Source organism: Parambassis ranga, chromosome 3, assembly GCF_900634625.1.
Source record: "Parambassis ranga chromosome 3, fParRan2.1, whole genome shotgun sequence".
Classification (NCBI taxonomy): Eukaryota; Metazoa; Chordata; class Actinopteri; family Ambassidae; genus Parambassis; species Parambassis ranga.
The window spans coordinates 16,245,996-16,266,088 of NC_041024.1; the positions used below are offsets into that span (position 1 = coordinate 16,245,996).

At 41.9% G+C, this 20,093-nt stretch overlaps 2 protein-coding genes across 3 annotated transcripts; one reads left to right on the forward strand and one right to left on the reverse strand.

Annotated features, from left to right (window-relative positions):
* Window positions 1–1,708: 1,708 nt before the first annotated feature.
* cenpf (centromere protein F) lies at window positions 1,709–16,537 on the reverse strand. Of its 2 annotated transcripts, none has more exons than XM_028401902.1 (37): window positions 16,425–16,537; window positions 15,624–15,799; window positions 15,350–15,475; window positions 15,078–15,148; window positions 14,817–14,953; window positions 14,644–14,735; window positions 14,291–14,564; window positions 14,003–14,205; window positions 13,791–13,916; window positions 13,571–13,699; window positions 13,329–13,451; window positions 13,087–13,222; window positions 12,867–12,996; window positions 12,494–12,773; window positions 12,204–12,410; window positions 11,861–12,069; window positions 11,613–11,742; window positions 11,241–11,519; window positions 10,560–11,126; window positions 10,269–10,442; window positions 9,170–10,184; window positions 8,951–9,089; window positions 8,751–8,868; window positions 8,391–8,502; window positions 8,046–8,290; window positions 7,856–7,964; window positions 7,522–7,727; window positions 7,229–7,447; window positions 6,857–7,000; window positions 6,474–6,663; window positions 6,293–6,390; window positions 6,160–6,201; window positions 4,815–5,963; window positions 4,599–4,728; window positions 3,828–4,520; window positions 3,587–3,696; window positions 1,709–2,337 (listed from the first exon to the last, which is right to left on the reverse strand). In XM_028401902.1, exons 2-37 carry the CDS (start codon window positions 15,783–15,785, stop codon window positions 2,188–2,190), a joined length of 8,424 nt encoding a protein of 2,807 aa, XP_028257703.1. In that variant the 5' UTR covers window positions 15,786–15,799; window positions 16,425–16,537; the 3' UTR covers window positions 1,709–2,187. The 2 variants fall into 2 exon arrangements, with proteins under 2 accessions (XP_028257703.1, XP_028257702.1); XM_028401901.1 differs by having other exon boundaries at window positions 8,751–8,871.
* Window positions 16,538–17,436: 899 nt separating this feature from the next.
* On the forward strand, window positions 17,437–20,093 carry dhdh.2 (dihydrodiol dehydrogenase, tandem duplicate 2). Its single transcript, XM_028400950.1, has 7 exons — window positions 17,437–17,557; window positions 17,895–18,006; window positions 18,168–18,331; window positions 18,521–18,773; window positions 18,919–19,043; window positions 19,192–19,342; window positions 19,729–20,093. The coding sequence occupies exons 1-7, from the start codon at window positions 17,468–17,470 to the stop codon at window positions 19,836–19,838; spliced, it is 1,005 nt and encodes a 334-aa protein (XP_028256751.1). The 5' UTR covers window positions 17,437–17,467; the 3' UTR covers window positions 19,839–20,093.

Sequence of the window (20,093 nt, forward strand, 5' to 3'; positions counted from 1 at the left end):
GCTACCAGCTACAGCCAGAGAGCAGGAGTGCATCCGCTATGAGGTGTGTGACTGCGTCGTCCCCTCTCTGTTCCCATAACCCAGCAGACCCCTGATGTCCCCTTGCCTGTTGCCAGGCAGACACAGACGGGAGTGAATGTCCAACTTGGGTGGATGTACACACCACATCTCTTGATTCAACTGCCTTTGATCAACATATGCTTAACACTGATGTGTCATATGTGCTTTCTTAATGTGTCTTCAAACGGCCTTAGCTGAACAAGAGGTTAAAAGGTCGGCACACACCATTACCTCTGATTCTAATGTCTAAAGAGACGATCAATGCTATTGATCCAAAGCAGTGTTCCTCAGACACGCTGCGAAGGTTCACTCAGAAACAGATCCTACTAATCATTTTTGACATTTACATCAGCCACTGTTCCCAGGAAGGACACTCTGAGGGGAATCAAACCACTGAAAACAGCAGCTGTGAAACACCTGGTGTGTCTGTCACAGACCTGCAGGAGCACCTGATGGAGGCAGGAAGGAAGAAGCAGTGTGCACTGCAAGAACAATAACCAAACAAGGAAGGAGTCCACACCTTAAACCTCCTCACAACCCCATCTCAACCAACATAGCAAGACCATGACAAAAAAAACTACGCTCACAAAAAGTTGATCAACAGCTTATAGAATTAGAACTGTAAATAGAGGAAGAGCAGTCCTGACTGTCTGCACAGAGAAGCTCTGTCAGTCTAAAGAGGGGAACCTGTGTGAAATAACCAGAAATGCTATTGAAAGGCATCTAATGACATGATTATTGATACTGTAGGTTCAATCATTTTGCTTAGCATCACTGAGTTTACATTTCTTTAAACTCAATGCAGTCTCTAAGGCTTCTTAAAGTTAGTTTCTACTGCTGCTCTGCTGATCATGTCTTATTTTGTATAAATCAATAAAAATAATTTCCAAATGTACATGTGTCTAATCACTTAATCCAAGTTTACATTGTGTAAATAACTCTTGATATGACTGATACAAACCAGCAGTTCACAGACAACCTAATAAAGCCATTCAGAATCACTGTATGATTTCCTCTCCATCAGGAGAAAACCTTGTTTCCCAATAAATGCACAAAGTTTACACAGTGTAAATAACTCTGCTGTGATTCTATGAATCATCTGTGATAATTCTATAGAATCTCTGCAGAATCTATAGAATCGCTGATGATTCTAATCTTTAAGTGTGCTTTTAATATTTGTCTGTATCAAATGTTGCATTATTAAAAAGGTGCACACAAAGGTTGCCTGAGGTAAATTAATTGTGTTTTTCAGTTACCCCTCTGAACTTTGTAACCCTATAAAATGGTCTTTAATTCCCTTCAGTGACTAACTTCTCCTCACGTGGCTCTCGCTCTCCCCCTTGTGGTGACAGTGTACTGAACTACATTCAGAAAACTGCAGCAGAAAAACAGGGCTCTCATATGCATGAGACAAAGAGACCAGACAAGTTGGAATGGAGTTAAAACATGTTTAGTAAAAAAGCTATTTTGCATAATGAACTATTTACAATGATTAATAAGACTGATCTATTCCTAAATAAAAGCAAAAACAAATATTAGTGAGACAAAACAAAAATGATTTGTCAGATTTGTTTTGCCATAAACTAAAAAAAAAAAGTCAAGAAAATATAAAAACAGTTGGAGACAATCTACAAACTCTTAGCTGCCATTAGCGTTCAGGTGAATTATATGTTACAGGACGAATAGATGAAAGGAGCAAAGCTGACTGCTGAGATCTACATAAAAAATATTTCTCACAGATACACCAACAACTATACAAAAGACTACAAAGACATGTAATGTAAATGTGACAGTGGTGAAAACACCCAACTAATTTATGTTCAGCAACAAAAACCAATCCTACATGTGTTAATGTTTTAAGTAACTTCTCTTGACTTCCTGCTACTATCAAAGAGTGAACAGGTAAAGCAGCAAAGTCTTTTGAAGCCATGAAAGGAAGTGATTTGACAGAAATGCCCCCTACCACCAAAAACAAAAGGTGCATTATAAAACTCACTGGTGGGAGTGTCTTTAAATGGTCTGCATATGTTTTTCCTTAACATGAAGTGATAATGTATTTCTGTGATGTGCATGTGTATATTTAAATGAATAAATGTTTTAAGTGCAAGTCTGTGTGTGTGCACTGATCTACTGGACGTGACAGTTGTCTTGTTGAGCCGTTTCTTTTGTAGGTTGCTGCTCTTTCTGCTCGGGTGTCCTCAGTAAACTCTGTGACCGTTGCAGAGGCTTCTGCTCACTTCCTGGGGTAAGACATGAAGCCATCCCAGCAGAGGGACTCTGGAGGGTGAGATAAGAAACAAGCATAGCCGAACGTTAAGTGGGACACATTTATGAATGAAAGAAATTAGGGTTATCTGGCAGCAGCACTTTAGTTGTACAACTAAGGCTGAGTCAAACAAAGACATTTCTTTCTTTCTCCTTTGACCTGAATCCTTTAAATCCACTGACTTTGAGTGACTCACTGACCTTGAGTGACCCACCGGTGAGAAGGGGGTCCGGAAATCCTATGAGGGATTAGGGGCCCAGCAAGATGAACTAATGCATGCATACTAACCTGGATGTTTTTGCTTTAGTTGTTAAACAAATGAAAACAAGTCTTAGTTCAGACCGAATGCAGTGGTAACACTCACCAACCATCAACGTTAGTGTAGGAGCCAATACAGGGTTCAGGTTCTTAAATGTTTGTTGCATGCTTATAGAATGTTTTTATGTTAATATTTGGGTGTGATGATGGTATTGCTTACTTTCCCATTTTTTGTGTAGTACCTGAATGACACTGCACATGCGCACTGACTCAGTACAGCAGTCATACAAGTAAAAAGTTAGATTAGCAGCAGTGCAAGGTTGGAGCAAAAAAGGTTTTTGACCGTTATTGCAAGATATGTTACTGTTCTATCATTAGTTAAGAAGTGTCATCTGTGGACTGTTACATATCGGCTTATAAGAGGAATTCAAGAGAAGCTTGAATGTGCCGTAATGGAGATGTTATGGATGTCGAGCAACTAACAAATAAAACTGCAAAACTACGACCCGGCTCTCTCGTGACTGTGAGTGATAGTAACATATGAGTCAAGCCATTGTTACCCTGCCTACTGCTAGTTTCTGAGTGGCTTGGTTGGAGAAAGAAGTTCTGCAATTAGTTAGTGAGTTAGACTTGATGATCTACATTAAACAGGGTGTGTGAAAAGTGTCCCGTCACCCACCTAAATACATACTTACCCCATTAGGTTTATTATTGTTAGCGCTATTCTCCTTATGAAAGCAGCACAGGTGGTGACTAACACTTTAACTAACAATTAGACCAGTTTACTGAAGCCATCAGCTTGAGAATGAAATGTGGGGCAGTCAGACATATCCCACATAACTGTCACAGAGAAAGTAATATATTGTAGTGTAGTAAATATATTGATATGTTTACACTGCATACGGCAGAGATTGTAACAGGCAATGTGCAAACTGACTAATGTGTTTTATGAGGCTGTAGAGGACAAGAAGAGGAGTGTGTGTAAAAGTGGAAGAAGCTCACCTTGCAATCAGGTACAGAATGTCTGGAAGCCAACCGAGGACTGCAGCGCTTGGCTGTGGTTCTCCTCATGATAAACGGACTGACCTCGCCCAGAGGAATATCAGCAAACCCTTCAGGACAAAACATGGCTTAATTTTTACAGTCAGTTTTTATTCTTATACAATTCCTAACCTATGGTCAGTGAAAATCACATGAGAAAGTACAGTGGGCTTTATTGGGTTTATTGGGTCAAAACACTCACCTTTTTTAACCAGCTCAGGAAGTCCCTCTGGTCTGAACTCCTCTTCCTGTTCAGCTCTTGGTTTGGGTGTAGTCACGGTGTTGGCTTTGATTTTTTTTGTCAGGTTGTGCAGGGCCTCCTGGGCAGTGTCTTTGTCACTAATGTCACGGTGACCACGTTTCCCGGCTGTGGACCCCTGAGGAGACCTTGGAGTTACTGAAGGAGCCATGTTTTCAGTGTTGTCATGTTCCTGGTATGTGGAAGAAGACTTCCTTCCCGAGTGCCGGCGGTTATTAGAGCTGTTAGCTTCATTAGCACGCTGGCCAGCAGTGATCTGTTCCAGTCGAGTTTTCAGTGCATCATTTGTCTCTTCCAGTTTGTGGACTTTAATCATCAGGCTGCAGTATTTATCCATGCTCTCATCTGCCTCTTGGCTTTTCTCCTCCAGAACTTTGTTCAGTTCATCCAACTCGGTCTTCGTCTCCTGCAGCTCTCCCTCCTTCTCCTCTATTTCCGTCTTCTTTGCATCAAGGGCTGCCATAAGTTCCTGCACCTGTTTGTTTTTTTCTTGTGACTCCACCAGTCTCTCCTCAGCCTCTGTCTTTTTCTTCTCCAGGGCTGTCTCCAGAGCTTCCATGTCTTTCTTTTTCTCCTCTGCCTCCAACCTCAGCTGGTTCACCACAGCCTCCGCCTCTTCATTGTTCTTTTCATCACCTGAAACATTCAAATGAGGACGTTAGAAAAATATTATCGGCTAAACATTTCAAACATAATGTTAAGCTGTGTGCACACCTGAGCTTTTCAACAACATTTGCTTCTCCTCCTCCAGCTGTTTGCAGGTCTTTATCCATAGATTCATCTTGCCCAGGGCAGAGTCTCTCTCTTTAGACAGACGAGCGGCACGAGATGTCAACTCGGACACCTGGAAATACCCACTTTGCTGGTTAGACAATATTATGTGCCAAGTTTTAATTTAGAGAAAATAAACCCATCTGTGTCCCCACATACCTGCTCACTGAGCTGTGAGAGGGACAACTTTTGTGCCTCTAGTTCCTTCTCCATTGAGGCCACGGCTGCCTGAAGCCTCTCCTGTTCTTCCGCCAGATTCTGCTTCTCTTCTTGTGTTTGTTGCTTCTCTTGTTCCAGTGAAGACAGAGCTGAAGATAGCTTCATTTTCTCTTCTTCAATTAAAGAGAGGGAGGACTGCAGTTGTTGTTTTTCAGTTTCTAACTTCTGTTTCTCCTCCTCCATCCTCTCATTCTCCTGCCTTAATGAAGAAAGATCTTGTTGCAAGTCCTGTTTCTCCTTTTCTATTAAAGCAAGGCCAGACTGAAGATGTTCCTTTTCATCGTTTGACACACTTTTCTCCTGATCTTGTCTGTCTCTCTCTTCTTGCACAGATTCCAAATTACGGCGCAAGCTCTCTTTGTCTTCTTCTAAGGATTTCAGGGTCAAGTGCAATTTCTCTTGTTCCTTTATCAGTCGTCCATTTTCTTCTTTTATCTGTTCTTTCTCTGCTATAATACATGAGATGGAATTTGCTGTCACTTGTCTTTGAACTGCTTCCTCCTCCCTCTCCTTTTGCCAAGCCTCTCTTTCTTCCTCTTTAGCTTTTATGTTTGTTTTAAGCTCCTTTATTTCTTCTTCTAAAGCCTCTATATGGGTGCTTAGATTGTTTCTTTCCGTCCCCCGCTCCTCTTCCTGGAAACGGAGCCTCTCTCCTTCTGCTTGCTGCTCCTGGAGAGATGTCAACAGACCCTCCTTCTCCTTCTCCATTTCTACCAACAGAGACTGCATCCTCTCGTTCTCTTCTTCTTTTTCTGTGTTCTTCTGTTCAAGTAAAACCTCTCTCTGCTTAGATGCTGCCAGCTGTGCCTGGAGGTCATCAACCTGTCTGACTTGTCTCTGAGCTTCCTCTCTCATTCCTTTCTCCAGCTCTTCTACTCTGGATTTTTGCTTTTTCTCTTCCTCTCTTCTGCCTACCTCTGCCTGCTCTAATCCCTTCTCTAGCTCCTCCTTAGCAGCCTTAAGTTCCTCAATCTCCCTGTTTTTGTTTTCCAGCTGTTTCTCCAAATGTTCCTTCTCAGTTCTTAGGTTGTCTAATGTAGCAGAGAGTTCTGACAGTTTCTCACTAAGCTCGTTCTTCTCCTCCTCCACCTAAGACAGGTAACAGTTTATAAAGGGAAGTAAGATAAAATAAAGTTGGAAAAAAAGAGGGAACAAAGAGCAATCTGATTAATATTAATAATTTTGCTTTGCTTACAGCATCATTCATGTTATACTATTAAACCATGAGGAAAATGACACAAGAGACATTAAATAGCTAAACACTATTCACTAACTCTGAATGTACCTTTCTCATTTCCTCCTCTAGCTCAGCTTTGGCGGTTTCAGCCTGTAGAGCAGAATATCAAATTAGCTGTCAGGCAATAAAGGCAGAGGTAATGGTTATTTTTGGACTGTTTGAATATTTGTGACAGGAATACCTGCAGCACAGCTTCTTCTAGACTTTGCTCCACATCCTCCTTCTCTCGCTCCAGGGCATCAATGCGGTCTTGCAGTGAGTCACACTTTCTCTGCGCAGCTACAAACATTTAAAGTCACATTTAGATTGCATCCTAAAAACCTCATGCAGTTATACAGATTATATTGTTTTTAAAGAATCACCTTTGAGCAGCTCTCCCATCTTCTTTTTCTTCCTCTCATCTGACTCAATGCGGACCTGGAGCTTCTCAATACCAGTCCTCATCTGCTGTACCTCATCTTGTGTGGAGTTTAGGCGAGAGGCGATCTCTCCTTTTTCTAGTAGAGACGACTCAAGAGACTGTGAAAGGCGAGACACTTCTCCCTCTAAAGCCTTGAGAAAACAGAAGAAAAACAGGAAGGGTGGTAAGGAAGATGCATCAAAGACAACTTCTCTAATAACATAAGCAAATTAATTCTGACAAGGTTTCAACAGCAAGGTTTCAATGTTTTTTCAACATTATATTTCATAGATGAGGCAGATTTGGTCACCTTTCTGTCTTTAAAAAGGGATGCTTTTGATTCACCTGTATCTTGCCGACCATGGACTCAGTGCTTTGACTGGCAGAATTGTGATCTTCCTTTATTTGATTAAGATGACCAATGAGCTCTTCTTTTTCTCCACACTGTTGAGAGACCGCCTGCTCCAGGACCTTAACCTGCTCCAGGAGCTTTATGTGAAAGAACAAGAAAAAAGACAGTAAGTTACAGATTTAATACTAAAACTAATAGTGGAGACCACAACATGAAGCTTCAGGCCATTTCTAAAAGATATAAAGTCACTAGGCCCTGATAGCCAATGCAGAGCTCCACTGTAAACCTAATTCTCCACTCTTAAAGCGTACAATGACCTGATGTGTAACATGTAAAAAAACAACCCAGCCTCTCCACATGTGTACCTGTTGCCTCTCCGTCTTCACTTTCCCCATGCTGTTTTGCAGGGCTTCATATTCCTTCCTTCCTGCTTTGATGTCGTCCTCCAGGATGGAAATTAGGTTTCTGGTGTCACTATTAGTTTTCTCTAGGCTGTTGACTTTCTCTCTCCACTGGCCTAATGACCAGGTCAACTCATCTCGCTCTTCAGTGCAAGACACAAGCTCAGATCGAAGCGTTGTTGTCTGGGGAAAGAGTCAGACTGGTTAAATAGCACTTCGTATTTTACTTTGTAGTATTTTGATGTTTTCTCACTAACCTCTGTCATCAGTGCTTCTATCTGCTGCTCCATGCCGGAACAAGTCCTCTTCTGTGTCTCCTTCTCCTCCTGCTGTCTGGTCTTCTCCACCTGCATGGTCTCCAGCTCAGACTCCATCCCCAGAATGTGCTGCTCCAAGTTAGCTTTTTCAGAGCGAACTCTCTTTAATTCAATCTCCTGCTGAAGAAACTTCTCGTCCCATCCGCCTACAGAACCAAACAAAAAGTCTGATCAAAGTACAATACCACTGTTTGCCAAGCATTTAACTTCTTAGAGTTAAAGACTGAGTCTGCATTGTGAGATTAATAATTCATGATTTAAGAAAAACACATGCCTTTGGCCATTTCGAGTCCTTCTAGCATCTCCATAACATCAGTCAGCTGGCATTTAGCTGTCTGCAGTTGTAGAGTTAATGTCTCCTTCTCTTCCACCAGCTGGATCAACTAAATATGAACACACAGTATTAATATAAAGAATCCCATTATGACACAGACACTGAAATGTTTGGCATTTCTTCCTCTTACTTCATCATCATGGCCTTTCCTGGCCTCCAGAGCGATTTGGAGCTGACAAGCTGCATCACGAGCCTCCTCCTCGGCAGCATGAAGTTTCCTCTCCAAGTTTTGAATTTGGACTTCCAGTTCAGAGTTTAGCTCTTTTCTCAGCTCGAGGTCAGAGCTCAGAAGGTCAAACTCAGAACGGAGAGTCTCAAGTTCATTTCCTTGTTTATTAATAATGTCCTTTAGGTTGTCTTGTACTTGGGGTGAACCTGTTACCAATAGACAGACGTGTGTTTGTGATCTCATGGGTCAGTAACCTCAGTAGTCTCTCTTTTATTTTTTGGCATTTTGGCACATTGGATAACCTACCAGGGTAATTCTGTCCGCTCTTCTCACTCAGGGAGGAGGATTGTACAGATGTGTCACAGGCATCAGCCTCATTTTCAACACTGTCTCTGCAACTACAGCCATCTTCAGAAATCTGTAAAACAAAAAAACAACAACAATGAAGACACACCTACAAAAAAGCATGTTTATATGAAGATTTCATTTCTTACCTGAAGTTTAAACCGTGGATCGTTATAAGTTGTTTACAAAAATATTTCTTACTGTATTTATTATTGAATATTACATTCTCTAGTGACAAATCAAAAAAGCATCTTTGGGCCAAGTGAACCCCACAGCAGCATCATGGCCGAGTGTAGTACACTCGTAATAACCGTTATCTACCTGTTGCTGGAGTAGCTGTTCCTCATCCTTGCTCTGCATTTCCTTCACATCGGCTGCACATTCCTCCTCTAATCCTTCCTGGATCCTCTCTGACTCAGTGAACACCAGCTCTGTCTCACTACTAGGGAGGATGAGATATTTCATCATATTATCTATTCACAAAATGGAACACAACTGTACATTTCTGCTGAGTATTGTACCTGAAAGAGTTTTCAGTCTGGTGAGAAAGTTGGCTCAGTTCAGATACCAGCAGCTGTTCCTTTACTTGAAGGGGCTCAGTATTGGTACTTGTGCTTATTTCAAGTGCTGGCTCTTCATCAATCAGTCCTGCAGCTCCCACTAATAAAAGCATTAGTTAATAAAACATAAATACATGTATTCAAAGAAAGTATAAGCAGCCTTTCATGGTGTACACTCACCAACTACCTCGGCCTCCTCAGACTCCATGGGACTGGTTTCTTCTGGTGGGTTTGGGGCCTGCTGTGCTTCTGAGAACTGCTGAATTTGGATGTGCTGTCGTTCCACCTGTTCCAGAAGTGAACTATACTGCTGCTTGAACACAGTCAGCTCCTTCTGTAGGGCCGCTAGATTCTGGTGCAATTCAGCCTGCTCTGCCTCAGACTGCCCTGTCCTCTCATTCCTCATCTCAAGCTCCTCCTTGAGCTTTTGGCACTCCTGTTCTGATGAAAGGAGGGAGCGCTGGACACACTCGTTCTCCTCTCTGAGAGCAAACACCTCCTCTTGATGCTTTTCCTGTAACTGCAGCTTCTCTTCAGTTACTTGATTCAAACTAGACTGTAGCTGACTGAAGTTAAACTCCAGTTGAACCTTTTCCTCTTGCACTTGATCCAAGTTGGTGACCAAGTCCTTTTTCTCAGAGGTTAATATACACACTTTGTCCTCAAGTTGGATTTTTCCCTCCTCTAGCTGAGATTTTTCTTCAATGACCCGACTTAGGACTGATTTGACTCCCTCTGCCTCTGTTTGCTGCTTCTCTTCAGTTAACTGACAAACACTTGTGTGCAACTGTTTGTTCTCTTCAGACAGTCTGTCTGCTCTGTCCTCCAGCAGTTTCTTCTCTGCATTTACTTGGATAATTTCAGCAGCAGCTTGCTCTTTGTCGCCCATTAACTGTTTCAGAGAAGTCTGAAGGTTGTCTTTTTCCTCGGATAACCGGCTGAGTTCGCTGTCTTTTTCTTGAATGGTTTGCCTAAGAGTTGTCTCTAACTTGGTGCTTTCTTGTGTCACCTGACTGAGTTTTGACTGTAATGAAGCAATGCTATCTTCCAGCTGGTTTCGTTTGGCAACATCCTCTTCCAGGCGAGATAGTTCAACACTTCTTTCCAATAACTCCTCCTTAGCTGTGACATACTTTGTCTCCAGCTCAGAGTTTTGAGACAGGACGTCGTCTAAGCGGTTTTCCAAAACAGAAACCTGAAGATTAAAACGACACTGTAATCAGAGGGGTGCTTTCTTTAACTGTGGCTGTCTGAGATGAGTCAGAAATTGTGGCCAAACCTGGGCTTTGCTTTCCTCCAGCTTTGCCTCCATATCAGACATCTGGATCTGGTTCTGAGTAAGCTGAGCCTCCAGTGACTCTACAGTTCCCTTCAGCTCCTCCACCTGACTGTCAAAAGTGGTCATGGCTGTCTCATTGTCCTCAATGTCCATCTGCAGCATTTCCATCTGAACCTTGAAAGAGGAAAGATAAATAAAAAAAGACTTATAACACACTGAGATCATATTTTATCATTTACTTCACCAAGAAGAAACGTGCAAAGCTTCAAACATAAAAACTCAGTCACCAACCTTTATTTTGTTCATGCTGACGACCTTCTCTTTCAGAAGCTCTGAGGTTTTAGCATGCGCTGCCTCTTCTTTATTCAACTTCTCCTTCAGACTCTTTATCATGTTGTCTCTTTCCTCTAAGCCGCATGAGGCAGCAGACAGAGTCGCCTTCATGGTTTTGATCTCTTCCCGCCAAGTACTCATTTCTGATTTGGAAACAGTTAACGATTTCTTTGATGCTTCGAGCTGCTCCTTCAGTGTTTTTTCTTTGTTGACTAAACTTTCAATCTCTGAAGCACGACTCTCTGTCAGATCTTTTATCTCTTTTTCCAAAGCAGAGATCAGTGTGGTTTTCTCCGCCAGAGTGTTCTCCAAGTTGGACTTAATGACAGTTATGGAGGAGTGACTCTCTTCAAGAGCTTGTATAGATATTTTAAGGTCAGCGTGGGACAGGCGGACTGAATCCAGTTCATTCTTCAGGACAGGCAGCTTCTCTGCTGCGTCTTTGTTCGCAGTTACTTTATCTTCCAGTGATGAAATCTGCTCGAGCAGAGTGTTCGTCTTTTCAGTCTGCTCACGGTGGAGGACCTTCACAAAAAAACAATTAAATTTGTCATTGTCAGAATAATAGGTATTGTATTGTAGACAGAATAATTCAGAATTACATCATGATGTGTAGAAACAACATTCTTTTTTTTTTACCTGTGCTTCTTTCTTCATCTCTTGAACTGCATTTTCCAGCTCTGCTTTTTGTTTCTCCACAGATGAAATGTAAACTTCAGCCTCTCTGAGCTGCTTCTCCTTCTCTTGTGTCAGACTCTGCTGATCCTTCAGCTCCCTCTCCAACTGATGGAGTTCTTCAGATTTTTTCTTGTACATCGTTCTGAGCTCCTCTTCCTCATCTGTCATTGTCTTAATTTGTTTCTGCAACTTAGCCCCTAGTTGCTCCTGAACCTTCAGCAACTGCTCCATGGAACTGACCTAAAACAAGAACAAAAAAAATCATGACTATTAAAATTGGGTGTGTTTGTTTGAGAGATCAGAACACCTTCATTGCTCGTATCAATAACAGACCTGGTTTTTGGTGAGCTGCAGCTCTTGTTGGGCCTCCTCCATCTTCAGCCTGATGCTCTCAGTCTCTTCTGCCTTTGCTGAAACACTCTCCTCGCACTGTTTCATTAGGGCTGCCTTTTCCTCCATCAGCCTAAAATAAATTAAATAATGTTGAAATCAACTTATCATCGGTGCATTACTCACCATGACAAAAAACAATAAGGTCCAGAAAAGCCTTGGATGGTTGGAGTTGGGTGAACAGGACCTACCTGGCACTTTGCTCCTCCTGCTGTGCAGTGGCCTGGGTGAGACTTTCCTTCAGCTGGCTGATCTCAGCCTGGTGCAGGTCTAACAGCTGGTCTTTGGAGCGGACCAAGTCGCAGGCTACCTGGTTCTCCTTCTGTAGCTCTGTGTTTGATTTTTCAGAAAGGTCTGCTCGGGAAGTTTCCCTTTGCAACTGCAGCTGCAGATCTTTGATCTGTTAAGACAAACAAGCCAGTTATTCAACAAGTGCTGATTTATCTATTGATAGATCAGTATTGATCTATTGATCACGTTACTTACTACTGAAAAATGGTTATTACATTAAACACTGCAAACACTATCAATCACCTGTGATTCAAGCTGAGCCACCTGCATGCCCACGTTCTCCAGGTCTTTTGTGTGCTTCTGTCCAGCCTCAGAGGCCTGAGACTGAAGCTCCTTGTACTGATGCTCTTTCTCCTCCAACTCTGTGCTCTTGATGAGGAGTTCTCCCTTCAAGGAATCCATTTGAGCACACAGAGTGGCCTTGTCTCCCTCAACACACACCAACTTCCTCTGCAATGACACAAAATATATTCAGGGTGTGCATTTTTCTACTTAAAGCGTACTGTTGTTAAACCGTACACAAAACACCTTACCCTTAGTTCATCGTTAGACTCCTTCAGTGAGATGAGGTTGCTCTCCAAGTTATTAATTTTGTCAGTGAATTCTTTTTGCACTGCTTCAGTTTCATTAATTAAGGTCTCCTTTTCCGTTTTCCACTCTAGCAAAGTTTGATGTTCTTGTTTCAGTTTTGCACACTCAGTTTGGCTCTGAGTCAGATTGGATTTCAGTTCTTGGCTCTCCTTCTCCAAGACTATCACCCTCTGGCTCAGTGGTTCCATTGCCTGCTGCTGTTGCTGCAGTTCAGTCTGAGATCTACAATGTAAAAATATTCACAATGATTAAAAAGCAAATTAGTTCAGTAGTTCAGCCTGAGAATCTTTCCATTTCCAGAAAAACCCTGTTTACCTGTCATTTTTGGTCTGTGCATCAGAAAGCACTTTCTTCAGGTTTTCCAGCTCTTGTGCTGACGCCTGAGTCTGCTGCTCCAGTTTTGATTGTAGTTTTTTCAGCTCATCTGCCTGTCCTTCAGATTTGGCTGAAGAACCAACAGACAATTTAGTTAAACACTAAAACAACCTCAGGGAATTCTCTAACCAACCTCTTTAATTCGCTAATACTAATCTACCTTTGAGATCATCTAACAGTCCCTGGGTGCGTTTGAGGCTCTGTTCCGAGCTCTTCTTCTCTTCCTCCAGCTGATTTAGACGCCTGCTACTCGTGTCCAGCTGGACGGTCACACTGTTCTTCTCTTTCTGCAGCTCCTGGAGGGGTAGGTAAACATGAAGGGACATGACACATCCATCAGGAGACATACTAAAAGAATTGTTAAACTTGTGTTCCATGTTTCATGTTCAACTATCAACTCACCTCCATTTTCTTGCGGACGTCCTGCTCTTTGGTCTGACAGGCCTGCAGACTTTGTTCTGACCTCAGCAGTTTCTGTCTCTGCTCCTCTATCTCCTTCTCCACCTGACTCTTCTGGAAACACATCTGGAAAATGTGACACAAAAGTTAAAGATAAATGCCATAATTTTATAAGTGTATTTTTCAGAATAAAATCCCATTTTTACAGTAACAACAGGGAATTTGCACCAGTGTTACAAATGTACCTTCTCCATGTCAGCCTGCAGCACATTGTAGTCTTTTTTGGAGTGTTGGATTTCTTGCGTTAGCTTGGTTTTGGTCTGGTTCAGCTGTTGGTCCAAAGCCTGATGGGAACTCTGAAGCTGGGCAAGTTCCTATGTAAAATATAATGATTAGTTCATTTACATATAGATACAACCAGATTTTTCATCTTTAATAACACCTAAACCAACAATGATACGACACCTTCTGACTGGCTCTTTCTTGGTCCTTGAGTTTCTGCTCTAGAGCTTGTCTGCTGCTTTCAGCATTGTGCCTCTGGCAATTCATCTCCTCTGTGACTTGCTTCAACTTCTGCTCAACTGATGAACACTAAAAACAACACAGCAACATTTTAATCATCTCTTCCAATCGTCAAAATGCTTCTCCTACTTTTTTTTTTAAAACTCAGATAATACCTTAGCCAGAGCCTGCTGGTGTCTGTCTGTGGCTTGATTCAGCTCATGGCTGGTCTTGGTCAGGTCTCTGTCCCGTTCAGTAAGGTCTTTGCGGGCCTGGTTTAGTTGGGTTTGTAGTTCTTGCAGTTTGGAAGCTTGGATACGAATTTCTTTCTCCTGATTGGACATAATCCTCTCCAGCTCTGACACACGCCCACGCAGCTCTGATGAAGAATTATAAGAGTGGAAAAATGCTAAATAAAATGGTAAAAATATAACTATTAATTGCAAAATAAACCAACATTCTACCTTGGTTAAGACTCTTCAGCTGCTCCATCTGTTGGGAGGATCCGCCGGGACTCTGTGCTACTCTGGAAGAGCTCATCCGCATATTAGTTTTGATTGGTGTCTCCTCATGGGCATCCCACAGGGACGTTGCTCGCCTCTTCATAGGCGTCTCAATTGCCTCCTGAGAGTGGCGGCTGTGTGTGCTATCCTGTGATTGCCATGGGAATATAGAAGATCCAGCCTGGCGGGCAGCAATATCCTTGTGGCTTACACCGACTGATGACTGATTCAACACCTAGAGGACAGGGGACAAGTTAAAGCTACAAAGACACTAAGCACAAAACGACAAATAAAAAAAATATACCGGTACTCACTTTGACCTGCAAGACTTTGAGCTCAGTTTCAAGCCGTTTCCTTTCCTCTACCTCGTGGTTATACTTCTCCTGAAGCTCCTCCAGCCTATTGTCTATGAAACACATTCACAGATTACATGTTCGGAAGAAGATAAAAGAAGAAAGTAAAAGAAGATAAAAGAAAATTCTAATACCCTGCTGCCTGTAGGAAGGGATCGATGCTGGGGTTGCAAAGCTCTTCTGTGGTGTAGTGTAGGGCTGCAGCTCAGAGGAGGAGGAGGAGAGGGAGGAACAGCCGGCAGGCTGAGAACGATCAAGCTCATTCTTAAACCTGGGCAGATAAATGAAACAAAAAAGAAAGCACCAAAAGCCATTTAAGAATTTGAAGCGTGTTCATTGGTACTTCCACTAACATTTGTGCATACAACTATATGAAACATCATAACTGAACTCACTTTTTGAGCTCCTGCTCCAGTCGCTCTATGGTTTTCTTACATGAGCTAAGCTGACCCTCCAGGTAGCTCACCTAGGTGCAGGAGAAATTGAGACTGATCATTCTCTAAATAATCAGACAGACAAAACAGAACTTCCCCTTACCAAGATCAACCCAACAACCTGCTGCTTGCTTTCTGTAGTTACCTCTGGCAAACTAATACATTAACAATAATTTTTCTTAATGCTGAGAATATTAAACAAGATACCTTTCTTTCTCAAAACAGACACAAACCTGCTGCTCTTTGACTCCAAGGTCATGGACGGCCTTTTGACGAGCTTTCTCCAGAGAGTCACATGACTCTACTAGAGATTGTTGTTCTCTTTTCAAAGCAGAGGTCTCTGTACGCTCACTGTCACACTGGGAAAGAGACACATAAATCATTAACATGAGCATTTCTCCAATTTATCGGTGTGCTGCTGCCTCAGTGATTGTGTCGGAGAACTAAACATAATTCTATTCATCCACACACACTGATTAATGCATTCATAATAGTTTAAATGCTGACCTTTTGTTTCTGTTTTTGTAGGGCAGCTTCTAAGGAGTCCAGCTGAAACTGCTTCTGTGTCTTCTCTTTCTTCAGTTTGTCCAGCTGGGCTTCCATCTCCTGGATCTTCTGCAGGGCTTTCCCTGGAAGTCCATCTTTCCACTCCTCCACTGCCCAGCTCATGGTTTATAACCTGACTAAAACACATTGATTGAAGGTTCAATGGATGAACAGTTGACACATAAACGAATGAATAATTATATGTTCCAAAAGTACAGACGATAATCTACGTGTGTATTGACATGTGATGAAACCAAGTTTAACCTTTAATATCTTATTTTAGCCACAACAGAATGTCGTAACTTTGACATTCAATGATTAGATTCGTGTTATTTATGATACTTTAGTCCGAGATAAATATTTACATTGGCAATGAGGACAACAAGGTTGTGGTGGTCTGACTAGTTTTAATAAACTAAGGCTTTAATTGTGAGAACAGCGTGTAACGTTAACGTTAGCAGAAGCACCACACCAGTAGTTAACGTAAACAGATTTATTTATTTATCGTTATTAATAACAATAAAGCCTGAAACAGTTTAGTAAAAGAACAAAGTAGTACAACCAAGCAATGTAAGTTTCTTTGGTAGAACGATAACTGAGTTTTGTTGAAAATGCTTTAAATAGATAAACATCGAAACACAACCATTTAACATTTAGTTTACAAATGATACAGTTATAGATGTCTTATGAAATGGAAAACGTGCAAAAACAAATCTTTCACGAACCATGCAAAATGTAAGCTCTCAGAATAGCCGTACTTACTTTGGGCGCGATGCTTCTTTATCGGACACACGGACTGTTTGGGTTGGAAAATTCAAACTCAACAGCAGGAAACTCCAATCCGCTCAGCTCCGCTCCCATTGGTTAGTTTTTTGCGACGTCACTCATGCAGCTCACATGATTGGCTACACCCTTTATCCGGCTTAACATTGCCACCACGCGGTGGAAGTTTGTAAATTTTCATCACTGACATGAGGACGTCCTCAGGTCGCCTCTCACTCATCATGTATTTTGAGGTGTTACAAGACGTATACGCTCAGTGTCTGACATGATGTATTGGCCAGTCTGAATGTGTTTCTATGCTGTGTGGGTTGTCTGTGTAGAAGCTGACGCACCTTGTTGAGGTCAGCTTCACGTGTCTTTAAACTTAAACAGGTTTTGAATAAAGTTTGTTATATAAATAATTCTAATTCTAAAATCATCAATTAAGGCTTGGAAATAGTCTAATTATAATAATGTGCAATTTACCTCTGTTAAGTTCATATTAATGTCCATGCTGACATCACTGAACTGGTATAACAAGACGTGATAGCTGAATTGATCAGTTAGTCTGGTGCTAAATTTACCCTAAATGTAGGCTAAATTATTGTTACATGGTAAGTTTGAATATTTATAAGGCGGCACATACAATATACCTTTTAGAAACAAATGGCAGCAGAAATTGTAAACAGTAGGGACAACAGTGCATTAAAGCTTTTATCACCGGGACTTTAGCTTTTTCATGATACATTGTAGCGTATGGACTGTTGCTCTGTGCCCGTTTTAATTGTGAAGACAGGTGTTATTTATTTATCCATCAGTTACACACATACTGCTGCATTAAATAACGTGGAAACATTTAAATAGCGTCTGTATTTCGTGAGAAAGTGTATGGTCTTTTAAAATGGAGAGAAGTTTTGCACTTTACGCCACTTCCGCATCGGCCGTTGCTGCTTGGTCAAAATTGATCGGACATCGCCCCCTTGTGGTGGACAGTGCGCCCTGCTGCTGGTGTGAACCTTATTTGTCATTTTTCGTAATCCAATATGGCAACCAGGTGGGGAATCTGTAGCGCTGGGAAGATCAGTCATGACTTCACTGTAGCCCTGAAAACTCTGCCTGCTGAGGACCACCAGGTATCGCTTGTAGATGCGCACACACTCAGTCACTACACGTGGCAGAGGCAGCGCTCCTCCCCGGACACAAAGAACCTAAAGGCAACGTGCAAGGTGTCAGGGAGCTTGTGTAATCCGAAAGCCATTGCCTGCCGTATGTCGATGCTGCAGTTTTACCGTAAATTACCTACTAAATGGACATTTAAATTTTGTTTGCGTGCCTGTTTAAAGATATTAAACTGTCTATATCTATTGAACAAAGTACTTATATGCAGTGCAAAGTGCCCTGAGTAACTTCCACTTTCTGTTTATTTGAGGGTATAGAAAGATTTAAGATCTTAGACTTCTGTGTGCACAGGTTGTGGCTGTGGCAGCTCGCAGGTTGGAGAATGCACAGGAGTTTGCCAAAAAGCACAGCATCTCCCGAGCGTATGGCAGCTATGAGGAGCTGGCCAGAGATCCGGACATAGGTCAGTGAGCTATTTGCTGCAGGACATCCATCCGCTCATTATACACTAACATACACCTTATTTTGAACTTTAATTCATTTAATTATTTTTCCTTCTGCTGTAGATATTTTGACAGATTAAATAATTTCACTAATCCCTACGGTAATCTGTCTTCTGTGCAGATGTTGTGTACATTGGAGTTATTCATCCCTACCATCTGAGCACGTGTCTGCTCTTTACCAACGCCAAGAAGAGTGTGTTGTGTGAGAAGCCGTTGGCCATGAACAGCAAGGAGGTGAAGGAGATCCTGGCCTCTGCAAAAAGCAACAATGTCTTCCTCATGGAGGTACAGATGAATTAGGCTAAAAAGAAAAGATACATAAAATCTCTCCCTGGCTTCTCCATCCTCGGTATGACTTTGAGATGAGGTAGTTGATTTGTGAAAGGGCCTTTTACATTAACAGAAACAGCCTTTTTATGTAATATTCACTTTATTTCATATGCTCATTTTTCTCCTTCTGTCTTTTTGCTCAAGGCTGTCTGGACCCGCTTTTTTCCAGTCTCTGTAGAGATAAGGAGACTGCTGGCCCAGAACGAAGTGGGCGAGGTCAAGATGGTCAGGTCGGAATTCGGTGCACCGCTGATGCATGTACCAAGAGCGACAGAGAAGGAACTTGGTGGAGGAGCAATGCTAGATATTGGCATTTACTGCCTGCAGTTCATATGCATGGTGTACAATGGGGAGAAGCCAGAGTGCATCCAGGCTGCTGGAGTCTGCATGGAGACAGGTAATGAATAAGGCACAGATAAGACAGATTTTTGTTATTCTGTATGGTGCCACACAGTAAAGGTTGAATTGCAACATGCATTTTTAAACATGCAACATATTTGTGTTTTTATTTTCATTACTAACAAGTTCTTGCTTTATTGTAGGAGTGGATGAGACTGTGGTTGTCACTCTGAAGTTCTCCCAGAACAGAATGGCAGTGTTTACTTGCTCCTCGGGCATGCAGCTGCCCAATGATGCCATTGTTGTGGGCACAAAGGGCACAATACGGGTATCAAAACTCCCTGAAATTAAAATCGCTTGAAATAATCTTTTACTTTTAATTAAATTCAAAGTTCTTAAATGAACTATGTGAAGCATTTTAGAGAAAGTAGGAAGCACAGAATATGGTTTAACAGGAGGAACCTTTTTTTCCTTAGGTCCCTGCCCACATGTGGTGCCCCACATCATTAGAGGTGAATGGGAAGAAGACGGAGTACCCAGTACCAGAGCCCTATTTGCCTCTCAACTTCCTCAACAGTACAGGAATGCGTTATGAAGCTGAGGAAGTTCGACAGTGTTTGCTTAAAGGTATTGTTACATTCATATGGGTTGGTCTGCATATACACTGGAGAGAAAATAAAGGGAACACTTAAAAAACTCCAAGTCAGCCACACTTCTGTGAAATCAGCCTGTCCAGTTAGGATGTGAATCAGTTTCAGCTGCTGTTGTGCAAATAGAACAAGAAAAATGAGAGGCAGTTATCAAGACAAGCCCTATAAAGGAGAGGTTCTGCAGGTGCTGACCACAGACCATTTGTCTGCTCTCATCCATAATTTTAGTTTTATGTATATAAAGCATGTTAAACGTTGGGTTATTATACACATATTCAACACAAGGTGGCGTCAGAAACCCCTGAACTCTCACTGGCACGTTTCTGTTTTAACAGTGGAAACTCAATGTGTTTTCCCATGTAGGGCTGAAAGAGAGTGCAGTCATGTCCCACGCCGACTCTCTCCTGCTGGCTGAAGTGGAGGATGAGATTCGCAGGCAGGTGGGGGTGATTTACCCCCAGGACTGCCAGTAAGTGCCAAACTGTGATTAAAGATAACCAGTTTACCGTCAGAGTCCAAAGCTCAGCTGTGTGAAAATTGGTTTATATTCTGATTGCTGATTATAAAAGCATATTTTTATGAAATAAAAATAGAGACAACTGTATTTCTAAACACCACAGTCTACTCACTGAGTACACAGATAATGTAATAGCTTTGTATAATTCATTTTCAATGAATGGAAGTGTAAATTTACTGTGTAAACAATAAACATGATGAAACAAAACATT